Source organism: Pristiophorus japonicus, chromosome 2, assembly GCF_044704955.1.
Source record: "Pristiophorus japonicus isolate sPriJap1 chromosome 2, sPriJap1.hap1, whole genome shotgun sequence".
NCBI classification, from domain to species: Eukaryota; Metazoa; Chordata; class Chondrichthyes; family Pristiophoridae; genus Pristiophorus; species Pristiophorus japonicus.
The window spans coordinates 160997430-161010303 of NC_091978.1; the positions used below are offsets into that span (position 1 = coordinate 160997430).

General features: G+C 48.2%; 1 protein-coding gene across 1 annotated transcript in view; it reads left to right on the top strand.

The window, feature by feature from the left end:
- Nucleotides 1-12874, top strand: part of commd8 (COMM domain containing 8) — a 63219-nt gene that overhangs the window by 22333 nt on the left and 28012 nt on the right. The window contains exon 3 of the mRNA XM_070863067.1: nucleotides 6035-6187. Coding sequence (XP_070719168.1) covers nucleotides 6035-6187 — 153 coding nt within the window. The remainder of the gene's footprint in view (nucleotides 1-6034; nucleotides 6188-12874) is intronic.

Genomic DNA, 12874 nt, shown 5'->3' on the forward strand with positions numbered 1-12874 from the left:
TCATAGAGAGATAGTATTCCTCTTCCCCCTCCTCTTCCCCCTCCTCTTCCCCCTCCTCTTCCCCTCCTCTTCCCCCTCCTCTCCCCCTCCTCTCCCCCTCCTCTTTCCCCCTCCTCTTCCCCTCCTCTTCCCCCTCCTCTTCCCCCTCCTCTTCCCCCTCCTCTTCCCCCTCCTCTTCCCCCTCCTCTTCCCCCTCCCTCTTCCCCCTCCTCTTCCCCCTCCTCTTCCCCCTCCTCTTCCCCCTCCTCTTCCCCCTCCTCTTCCCCCTCCTCTTCCCCCTCCTCTTCCCCCTCCTCTTCCCCCTCCTCTTCCCCTCCTCTTCCCCTCCTCTTCCCCTCCTCTTCCCCTCCTCTTCCCCCTCCTCTTCCCCCTCCTCTTCCCCCTCCTCTTCCCCCTCCTCTTCCCCCTCCTCTTCCCCTCCTCTTCCCCCTCCTCTTCCCCCTCCTCTTCCCCCTCCTCTTCCCCTCCTCTTCCCCTCCTCTTCCCCCTCCTCTTCCCCCTCCTCTTCCCCCTCCTCTTCCCCTCCTCTTCCCCCTCCTCTTCCCCCTCCTCTTCCCCCTCCTCTTCCCCCTCCTCTTCCCCCTCCTCTTCCCCCTCCTCTTCCCCTCCTCTTCCCCCTCCTCTTCCCCCTCCTCTTCCCCCTCCTCTTCCCCCTCCTCTTCCCCCTCCTCTTCCCCCTCCTCTTCCCCCTCCTCTTCCCCCTCCTCTTCCCCCTCCTCTTCCCCTCCTCTTCCCCCTCCTCTTCCCCCTCCTCTTCCCCCTCCTCTTCCCCCTCCTCTTCCCCCTCCTCTTCCCCCTCCTCTTCCCCCTCCTCTTCCCCCTCCTCTTCCCCTCCTCTTCCCCCTCCTCTTCCCCCTCCTCTTCCCCCTCCTCTTCCCCCTCCTCTTCCCCCTCCTCTTCCCCCTCCTCTTCCCCCTCCTCTTCCCCCTCCTCTTCCCCCTCCTCTTCCCCCTCCTCTTCCCCTCCTCTTCCCCCTCCTTTCCCCCTCCTCTTCCCCCTCCTCTTCCCCCTCCTCTTCCCCCTCCTCTGTCAGAAACACAGACACTGACAGATTGACACTGGGGGAGCCCTGCCCCAGCAGGCTGTTGGAGGTTCCTGGTGCCTGCAGTCAGTGAGTAGAAACTTAATTTTTTATTCATTTTTAAATTTTTTTTGATTGATTTTATCATTTATTATTGACGATGGCTCTTTATTTGTAAAAGTAGTGTCTTTCATGTTTGTAAACTTCCCTTCCCTCCTCTTTCTCCCCCCCCTTCCTTATGCCTGATTTCTAAGTGTAGGCAAGGTTTTTCTGAACGTACAAAATTTACACATACTCCATTCTAAGTTAGCTTGGAGTAAGTTTTCGCTGCCTAAACTTGCAAAGCAGGCGTAAGTGGTTGGACATGTCCCCTTTTGGGGAAAAAAAAGTCTGTTCTAAAATGGAACTATTCTAATTCACTAAAACTGGAGCAAACTAAATGCTGAGAATTGCAATTTCTAAGATACTCCCTTCTAAACTAGTTGCTCCAAAAAATTAGGAGCAACTCAGGCTGAAACTTGACCCCTTTGTGTGTAGATGAGTTTCCTAATTTCACTCCTGAAAGGTCTGGTGCTAATTTTTTTTAGACTATGCCCCCTAGTCCCAGACTCCATAAGCAGTAGAAATAGTTTCTCTCTATCTACCCGATCTGTTCCTCTTAATATTTTAAAAACATTGATCAAATCACCCCTAAACTGTCTAAATTCTGGGGAATACAACCCTAATTGGTGCAATCTCTCCGTGTAAATTAACCCTTAGAGTCCATGTCTCATTCTGATAAACCTACGCTGCACTCCCTCCAAGGCCATCCTTCCTAAGGTTTAGTGCCCAGAACCCCTCTCAGTACTCCAGGTCTAACCAGGGCTTAGCTGCAGCATAACTTCTACCCCCTTGTATTCTAGTCCTAGATTTAAAGGCCAACATTCCATTAGTCAGTTTGATTACTTTCTGTACCTGTTCATGACATTTTAATGACTTGTGTACCTGGACTCCCAAGTCTCTTTGTACTTCCACTGTTTTTAACTTGTTACCATTTAGAAAATACCCTGTTCTATCCTTTTTCGGTCCAAAGTGGGTGATCTCACATTTGCCTACATTGAAATCCATTTGCCGCAGTTTTGCCCATTTGGTTAACAAAAATCCATCAGTCTCGCATTTAAAAGTAACAATTGATGTAGCAATCGTGGAGTGACATTTGCAATTTTGCAATCTTAACAGGACGATCCTTTAATCGAGAGAGCTTTGGAAGATTATATTTAGGGCATCTGCAATGTGCTTACCTACTTCCTTTTAAAACTCTGGGATGGAAACCATCTGCTTCTGGGGATTTGTTACTATTTTCTTCATTACTGTTATTTTGCTTGCGTTAATTTTATTGAGTCACTGTCCTTGATTCAATATTAGTTTCCTTGGGATTTCCGGCTGCTAGCCTCTTCCTCTGTTGTAAATACTGATGCAAATTAATTATTCAATATGCCTGCAATATCAGTTTTCAAGGAGCCAACATTGCTGCTGACTACCCTCTTTTCCTAATACAATTGTAAAAATTCTTAGTGTTGATTCAAAATCAACACAACCTTTGAGCCCTCTGTTTGCAAATTACTACCCCATCTTCAACTTCCCTTTGATTGAGTTCTAAGGTGATATTCCAATAAATGTTCGTAAATGACAATATCTGTTATTGTGATGAAAGCTGGAAATATGGGGCTCAAATTTCCCCAGGAGTTGACCTGTTTTTTGGGGAGTAAGTAGCTTCTTTTGGAGTATCTTAAGAATTGCAAATTTCCCCATTTAACTTGCTCCAGTGTAAGTCAGTTAGTTAGTTTTTTTTCTAGCTTAGTTTTTTCTCTCCAAAAGACCTCTTTTGGCCATAGAAGCAAATTTGGCCAGCTAAAAGTTACTCCAAACTAACTTAGGACAGTGTATGTGGCCACATTTGTAGGCACAGAAAAACCTTACCTACATTTAAGAAATCAGCGCGGGTAGCCAGAGATGTGGTGGGGGGGAGAAGGTGAGTTAGAGGATTCTAAAGCACTAAACAACTGCACAACATCTTCAGCACAACAGCTGTACAACATCATCAAAAATAAAAGATAAATCAGCTACTGAAAATAGAGCAGTCCTACCTTGCCGACTGCAGAATGCACCGGCCAGCCCACCTGCCAGGGCCAGGGGCGGCAGGCACGCATGACTGTAGGGGTAAGGAATTTTTACCTTTTACAGTTGTTCCTAAATGTTGTGTGTCCTAATGGAACATGATTCAGTTTTAGTGCAAAATATCTTTTATTGGATATTTTACAATGCACTTCCAACAACAGCAAAGAAAGGCTGCACCCATCTCTCAATCACATCTCTGGGAAAGTGCACTTCCTCATAGGGTCGGTGATGGTGCTGTGGGGGGGGGGGGGGGTCTCACTGGTGGATCTTCAGGATGTTCAGGATTGTCGTCATCTTCTGCAAAATACAACAGATCAGTCAAATGGTTAGCAGCACAGGAGGGGACAGGATGGGTGGCATGCGTAGTCTCGTGCATAGCAGGCCAGTCAGCAGGTTGATTTGAAGGGCGACGATGCATTTTAATGACTCACCCACACCCTCGTGTGTGGGTCCAGCTTGTGCAGAGCTGATTCTATTTCTGCAGGTGCGACTCAGCAAGGCAGCAACCCTCTGTTCCAGTGGTGATAGTTGGTGCAGATTTGGCGGCCCTCCTCCTGTTCTGAGAATGTAGATAGAAAGTTTGCGGATGTGTTTGTTAGTAAGGGATCATGGGAAAATGGCCAAGAGAAACTGTCCAGCTGCGATATTTGCCCTGTCGACACAAACAAAGGGGTTACTCAGAGTTGTGGTCAAACACGTGTTACGCGAAAAGCAAAGTCAGACATGAGTCAGACGAGGGGCTGCTAACCAGCCGTAAAATAGGGAAATGCTTGTAAGACCGAAACTGTAAACATATCCATAGGGCCTGCCCTATGTCAAAGAGTTGTTAGCCTGCAATTGGGTATGCTATGGGGGAAATCGACCAATGATTGTATAAACTGAGTGTCACTCAAATGTGTTCTGCTGTAACAATGTATAAGTGTTGAGCTTTTGTACTGTTACAAGACTTGTCAGGAGAGAGGTGGACAGACTCGAATCGAGAGTGTTCCCTTTATCTTAACAGGTCCCGGCCGGAGTATCTACAGAATAAAGGTCTTATGTTGCTAAGACTAAGTGTTCGTGTGTCAGTGAATTCGCTGAAACAGATTGAAGGGAAAAGAATCCAGTATCTACAGTTCCAAGTCTTTCCCTTTTGTTGTGGGCCAATTTCTTCTGCAAGATGAAAATATAACTTTTCACACATGGGTGGGACATATACAGATGGTCACATTTACAATTGCAATTCCATTTAAAGATGAAGATATTACTTACACTCACAACTTGACCAACGTCCTGCCATTTCTTTTTGCACTGGCTTCCAGATGTTGCGGTATTCACCCTTGCGGACTATTTTTCTGCAACTAGGTTCCATCGTCTTCTCATTTCTTTGGGTGGAACTTTTGTGGGACCACTCTTACTGATATCCAGCTCCAGCCATTTGTCCTCAATGACGGTGACTAGTTTCTCCACTTCCTCATGGAGGAAATTCTTTGTTCTTGTTGCATGCTCTTGTGTCATTGGTGTATTGGACTTACACTCAGGTCATCTTGAAAAATCACAGTTCTCATCTTTCTTCCACCTATACAGCACTCCTTTGCACTCTCTCAGCCACCCAGAAATCACTTCACACCGTACCTTTATATATGGTCCATTGCCAATGGTGCTGATGCACTGAGGACGCTCTCTCTTTAATTGGCCGATTGCCAAGCTTCCTGCTCCATTGTGCATGCGCGCATGCTGAAAGGGACATGCATTCCCCTGCCGACACTTGGAGACGCTGGGCCCAAGTCCCGCCCCCCTGCCAGCTGCGCTGAGCAAGCGCGGCCGAAGCTCCACCCGCACCCCCCACACCCCCTTGCAGGCTCTGCAGTGCCACGCCAAGGGACCAGAATGATAAAGGAGCGGCCAAATTAAAAGGTAAATTTTCGGCGTGTTTTTTGCCCCACGAAGTCGGTGTGCCACAGCTGCCTATGACGCTTTAGGTGGCTGGGGAAATTTGGGCCCATGGTGTGCACTAAAGTGAACTGTGTTTTGACTTCTAAAGCTAAAATGCCTACCAGCAATTCCTGTCTATAATGCCAATGAGGAGAATCTTTGACTAATTAAGGATGTTGGTTTGATATCTTCAATGTATTCTGCTGTCATCAGCCTCATTTGTTGAATGAAGTTATAGTGTTGACATTCTGTTCTCGCAGACAGGAAATGTTTTCATTGTTTTTGTGTTAAAGGCGGAGAGCAGTAATGCAACAATTTTTACAGGAAAATCAATTCATGCCTTTATCGAATAGCAATTGAGTAAATGCAGTTTGGCATAAATTGTATGTATTTCAACATGTGGCAGTGCTTTGTCCTGTGTTACACTTTCAATGTCCAAGGAAAGCTATTATACTCCATGTGATATTGGTTGAGCAAATGGAAAATCCATTGTTAATGATTTCTTGGGTGGTGCGCTACCTGCGAGGATGTAATACGCACAAGATATAGAACATAGACGTTTATAGCACAAGAGGAAGCATTTGGCCCATCATGTCTGGCAGCTCATTGCTGGAGCAGTCCTAAACTAATCCCCATTCTCTCCCCATAGCATTGTATTTTCTTCAAATATTGGATAATTAGAATTGCTTGGACAACTTTGAATTAACAGTAAACTAGTTTCAATTCTCACATTTAAAGTCATTTATGGTCACTCACTTAAAACTTGTTTTGCATCTGTTACATCTTTTAATTGTACCTGTATGTTATGTGAAATTAAAGCAGTCATATTTTTAGAAACCATTCTATATACATACTAAGTGTCTTATGAGTCTGAAAAAAATACAGTGGAACAAAACCTCTTGTGCTCTGAATAATACACACTGGATTCTTGTTTTTGTGTAGATTCTCCAGCTGTTGGATGGACTGAGTGCACCCCATCAAGAAGCAGTACTTAACTGTTTAAAAGGGAGAAAGGAGGAACTCAAGTGGGCATTAATCGAGAAAACAAATGCTGTATCATCTGCTCAACTACAGGATTTCGATTGGCAGCTAAAGGTATAGTATTAAATGGATCCTACTTAGACGGTCACTGTACGATCAACATTTTTAGGCTAAGATTTCTCCCCTCATCGTCAGAATAATGTGCCCATGGAATTATGAATTGTTTCATGATTGCAAATCAAGCCTTTAACCCACTATTTAAATTACTGCTCTACCCAGAGTCGCAGACAACATTCTCTAACTTTGTTCATCATGCTTTCTCACTCCATAACCTTTAACACGGTCAACCACAATGTATCTTCCAACACTAGTTCTCGGAAATGAAAGACTTGAATTTATGTAGCGCCTTTCATGACCTCAGGATGCCCCAAAGCAGTTCACAGCCAATTAAGTACTTTTGAAATGTATTCACTGTTGTAATTGTCATGTATGTAGACCATGTATACTAACTGTATAGTCACATAAGGTGTGCCACCAGAGGGCACTGCGGTGGGAGACTTGAGGGTCACCTGCTTGGTGTGCAGGGCCCAGTATAAAAGGCTGCCCACCATGCTTGTGCCTCACTCTGAAGTTACAATAAATGGGACTAAGGTCACAACAGCTCAAGTACAATACTAGACCTCGTGGAGTCATTCATAAAAGTATTAAAGACATAACAACTGGTGACGAGATTACGAACTTTCACGCAAAAATGACTAACATTTGTGCATTAGAAAAGTTCTGAGAGGGTGAAGATTGGGAAGCCTTTACGGAGCGGCTCAACCAATATTTCGTAGCAAACGACCTGGTAGGCGATGATCCGGCCACACTGGCAGATAAAGGCAGGGCTATCCTGTTGACCAGTTGTGGGCCCGTGGTCTACGGCCTCGTCAGGGACTTGCTTGCACCAGAGAAAACAACGACCAAGTCATAGGAGAAGCTGAAAGTGCTAATTCGGGACCAACTCTAACCGAAACGGCCAGGCATCGATTTTATACACACCGCCGCCCCGAGGGCCAGGAAATCACGAAGTACGCTGCCGACCTCGAGGCTGGCAGGACCGTGTGAATTCGGCGCATCCCTCCCCGATGTGTTGCGGGACATCTGCATAATTGGCATCGGTCATGAGGCCCTTCTTCACAGGTTATTGTCTGTCGAAACCACCATCAGTCTGCAGAAGTGACTCGCCACGTGGAAGAGGAGTCAGCAGATGGCTGTGAATCCAGGGGGGATGACGAGGAGATGGCCGGAGAGGCAGCTCATTCCCAGGACCAAGTGTATGGATTATATATGCCTGCACCACAGATTGTCCTCCAGTGATAATGGAAGTCGAGATAAATGGCGTTCCAGTCTTCATGGAAGTGGACACGGGGGCGAGTCTGTCAGTAATGAGCCAGGAAGCCTTTGAGAGGCTATGGAACGATCAAGCTGAATGACCCAAGCTGGTCCCGTGGTTCAGGCAAAGTTGTACACCAACACCAAGGAACTGATATCAGTTGTTGGTAGTGGGGATGTAAGTGTATCCCATGATGGCGCGGTGCACAATTTACCATTATAGATTGTTTCAGGTGATGGACCAATGCTACTTGGAAGAAGGTGGATGGGGAAGATTCGTTGGAACAGGAAGACTTCATCCCTCCAGTGATCGACGTCCCCCATGCTCCGAGGCAGAGCAAGCCCCCACTTTCGGTTGGACCAGGCACCGGAGAGCAGATCCGCGCAGTCCCCGAGGCACAGATCGCTCATCACGACTGCGTGGTGATGATCCGGCCGAGATGACCCGAACGCACCTTCCCGGTTTCAGTGGCAGGACTCCTGGGGAGGAAGATTGGATCCGAGGGCGCCTTCCCAGCTTCAGTGGCAGAATCCCTGGGAAAGAAGATCGCGCAGTCGACATCATGGACAGGGAAAAGATGGCGTCCAAATGAGGTGCAGCGCTAATGTAGCAACGACACGTGGTTCCACACAAGGAAGACGATTGGGGTAAAAGTAGTAAGACCATTTTAAAGGAGACCAGCAACCTGCCATTTTTGAATGAACTGCTTGAAATTGGTAACCAATGTAAAAGTCCAGCTGTAATGAGCAAAATGTTGTTGAGCGATGTTGGGTGCAAATTGCAATCAGCCAGTGTAGCGGGCGAACACCTAACAGTTGTGTACAGTTTCAGGGGGCTACCCACTGCTGTAGCCTGCGTCCCCAGGACCAGAACAATGTATCAGTGTCCCCACAGCTGACTGAAGTAGACAAGCCGCAGAGTAAACGATCCCTGGAGAACAGATACCCTGACTCCGATCGGTTTAACATTGCAGGCACCCAAAGGCATGAACCGCCACTCGCCAGAAACCGTAAACTGCGCCTATGCTTGCAGTCAGCTGCCGTCGCCCACCAGCCGGGTGGAAAAGGCGCAGCCAACAAACCCACTCGCCACCACTGCAATGCCGAAGAGAAAAGGGTCACCCGCAACGGCTCCTTCGAACGGGACCTGGACCAGCCAGGATCCCAAACTAGAGACTGCTCACAACGGTGCCTTCAAGGAAAGTGAGTCAGCAGTCCCCTGCGAACTGCTAGATAAGACGAGGCAGCCCCACCATCGCTTAGACGAAACGCTCACTCGCTCAGACTGCTTCCCTGCGAACCGCAGCGACACTGTACAAACGAAAAGGACAGGGAGGTCACAGACACATCTGCTTCTTTGGGCCTGTCCGACACAAGGAGTAACTGCAAGAGCCCTGAGCTCCGGCAACTCGAGCAAAATGAGCTCACCTCACCCACAGACCCACTAGCATGGGGCGCTGCACCGCCACCAGACAACCCGGATCTCATCTGGCCGTGCTGGAACTAGACTGTCCTTGTGTACCTATACTGATATACCTGTACTGATCATGTAAATGTACCACACAAAAAGTAATCCACCCAACAAATGTACCAAGATGTAAATGTAAAACTCCTGTGATGAACTTCAATGCAGCTTGCATGTAACTGGCCATTAGCATGATCTCTGTTGGGGAGGGGGAGGGGGGGGGGGTGAATGGAGTAGTCATGGACTCGCAACCAGAAACCATGGGGACCTCCACTGGCAAAAATCTCACTACCAACCGACCCTCCAATGGTCAACCAGGAAGAGCAAAGCCCAGGTCACCATCAATGTACGAGTCAATTTGCATTAAAGACGGGGGGGGGGGGAGGGAGGGAGGGGAGGAGGGGAGGAGGGGAGGAGAGGAGGAGAGGAGGAGGAGGAGGAGGAGGAGGAGGAGGAGGAGGAGAAGGAGAAGTGATGTCATGTATGTGGAGGAGGAGAAGTGATGTCATGTATGTAGACCATGTATACGAACTCTGATATGTCCTCACTGTATAGGGTAATAGTGAGGCCGCACCTGGAGTACTGCATGCAGTTTTGGTCACCTTACTTAAGGAAGGATATACTAGCTTTGGAGGGGATACAGAGACGATTCACTAGGCTGATTCCGGAGATGAGAGGGTTACCTTATGATAGATTGAGCAGACTGGGTCTTTACTCGTTGGAGTTCAGAAGGATGAGGGGTGATCTTAGAGAAACATTTAAAATAATGAAAGGGATAGACAAGATCGAGGCAGAGAGGTTGTTTCCACTGGTCGGGGAGACTAAAACTAGGGGGCACAGCCTCAAAATACGGGGGAGTCAATTTAAAACCGAGTTGAGAAGGAATTTCTTCTCCCAGAGGGTTGTGAATCTGTATGTATTCAAGTCACAGACAGATTTTTAACCAATAAGGAAATTAAGGGTTACGAGGAGAGGGCGGGTAAGTGGAGCTGAGTCCACGGTCAGATCAGCCATGATCTTGTTGAATGGCAGAGCAGGCTCGAGGGGCTAGATGGCCTCCTCCTTTTCCTAATTCTTATGTTCTTATGTAAGTATAGATGCAGACGAGGCCCATACTTGAGAGAAGGTCACTCTGTGACCAGTTACCTTTATTACCAAGACCTCAAGTGATGAAGGTGGGTGGAGCTTCCCCTTTTATACCTGAAAGTCCAGGTTAGGAGTATCTCCCACAAGTTCACCTCTAGTGGTCAATGTTCTCAAGGTGTACAACTTATGTCAACTTATACATGGGTTACAATGATAGTTGAATACATGACATCACCTCCCCCCCCCCCCCCCCCCCAAAGTCTTATTGGGATCACAGGTTAAGTCTCTCTGGTGGTTTACGCTCCCTTGTAGAGTGCCCGAGTTGGGGCTCCGGTTGTTGGGCGCTGGCCTGAGTGTCTGCTGTTTGTGGTGCCTCAGGCCTGTCCGGACTGCCCACAGTGACTGGGCTCTCCTCCACTTGGTTCCGGTGTTCAGTCACCTGTGGTGGAGTAAACTCTACGTCGTATTCTTCCTCTGCTTCTATGGGGTTGCTGAACCTCCTTTTAGTTTGATCCACGTGTTTGCGGCAGATTTTTCCATTGGTAAGTTAACTACCAAAACCCTATTCCGCTCTTTGGCAATCACAGTGCCTGCAAGCCATTTGTAATTAAGAACAAAAACAGGGTCATTGACATCAATACATTGCGCCCTCGCATTCCTGTCATGGTAGTCACATTGTGACTGACGCCTGCTCTCAACAATTTCTTTCATAGTAGGGTGTATAAGAGAGAACCTGGTTTTGAGCGTTCTTTTCATTAGCAGCTCTACGGGTGGAACCCCTGTGAGCGAGTGTGGTCAGGATCTATTGGCCAACAGGAGGCGTGATAAGCGGCTTTGTAGGGAACCCCTTTGGATTCTGTGCATCCCTGTTTGATTATCTGCACTGCTCGTTCCGCCTGGCCGTTTGAGGCCGGCTTGAACGGTGCCGTTCTGACATGGTTGATTCCATTGCCTGCCATGGAAGTCCTGGAATTCAGTGCTTGTGAAGCACGGGCCATTGTCGCTGACCAAGACATCCGGTAGACCATGGGCGGCAAACATTGCCCATAGACTTTCTACCGTGGCAGAGGATGTGCTTGAATTTAAAATGTCACACTCGATCCATTTGTAGTAGGCGTCTACTACAACCAAAAACATTTTTCCCATGAAAGGACCTGCGTAGTCCACATGGATGCGTGACCATGGCTTGGCGGGCCAGGACCAGGGGTTAAGGGGGGCTTCCTTGGGTGCGTTGCCCCAGCTGAGCACACGTGTTGCACCTGCGAACACAAAGTTCCATATCTGCATCTATCCGTGGCCACCAAACGTGTGACCTGGCAATTGCATTCATCATGACGATGCCCAGGTGCTCATTGTGAAGTTCTCTGATAAACACCTCTCTGCCCATCTGGGGCATGACTACTCGGTTTCCCCACAGTAGGCAATCGGCCTGAATCGAGAGTTCATCCTTGCGCCTATGAAATGGTTTAAATTCCTCAGGGCATGCCCCGTACGTGGCTGCCCAGTCCCCATTCAGGACACATTTCTTAACTAAAGACAGTAGCGGGTCTTTATTTTTCCAGACTTTAATCTGATGGGCTGTCACAGGTGAGCCTTCGCTTTCGAAAGCTTCAACAGCTATGATCATGCTCAGTTGCTCCCTCAGTGGTGGCTAGTGGGAGCCTGCTGAGTGCATCGGCGCAGTTTTCAGTGCCCGGTCTGTGCCGAATTGTGTAGTCATAGGCGGTTAACGTGAGTGCCCACCTCTGTATGCGGGCCGATGCATTCGCATTTATGGCTTTGTTGTCGGCCAAAAAGGATGTTGGGGGTTTGTGATCTGTCTCCAGCTCAAATTTCCTGCCAAACAGGTACTGGTGCATTTTTTTTTTTAACTGCATATACACATACTAGCGCTTCCTTTTCTACCATCCCGTAGTCCCTTTCTGCCTGGGACAGACTTCTGGAGGCATAAGCTACCGACTGTAACTGACCATTGGCATTGACATGCTGCAACACACAGCCGACCCCACAGGACGATGCATCGCACGTTAACACAAGTTTCTTACACTGGTCATATGCTCCAACAAACTGTTAATGTTATAACAAATTGCGTGCTCTATCAAAAGCCCTTTCCTGGCTATCCTCCCAGACTCAATCGCTACCTTTGCGTAGGAGCACATGTAGCGGCTCTAACAGCGTGCTCAATTTGGGAAGAAAGTTACCAAAATAGTCAGGAGCCCCAGGAATGAACGCAGCTCCGTCGTGTTACGGGGTCTGGGTGCTCTCTGGATCGCTTCCGTTTTGGACGCAGTAGGTCTGATCCCGTCTGCTGCTGCTACCCTCCTTCCCAGGAATTCTACCTCTGGAGCTAAGGCAACGCACTTCGCCTTTTTCAGTCGCAACCCTACCCGGTCCAGTCTGCGTAGCACCTCCTCCAGGTTGTGGAGGTGTTCTTCAGTATCGTGACCCGTGTTGAGGATGTTGTCTTGAAAAACTACCGTCCTTGGAATCGACTTGAGGAGGCTTTCCATATTTCACTGAAAGATCGCGGCGGCCGACGAATCCTGAACAGACATCTGTTGTACTCAAACAACCCCTTGTGTGTCGTGATGGTGGTCAGTTTCTTCGACTCACTCGCCAGCTCCTGGGTCATGTAAGTTGAGGTCCGATCCAATTTTGAAAAAAGTTTGCCACCGGATAGCATCGCAAAGAGGTCCTCCGCTCTCGGTAGCGGGTACGGGTCTTGGAGTGACACCCAATTGATGGTGGCCTTGTAATCACCACATATCCTGACCGACCCATCCGCCTTGAGCACTGGCATAATCGGGCTCGCCCAGTCATTGAATTCAACTGGCGAGATGATGCCTTCCCTCAGCAGGCGGTCCAGTTCGCATTCT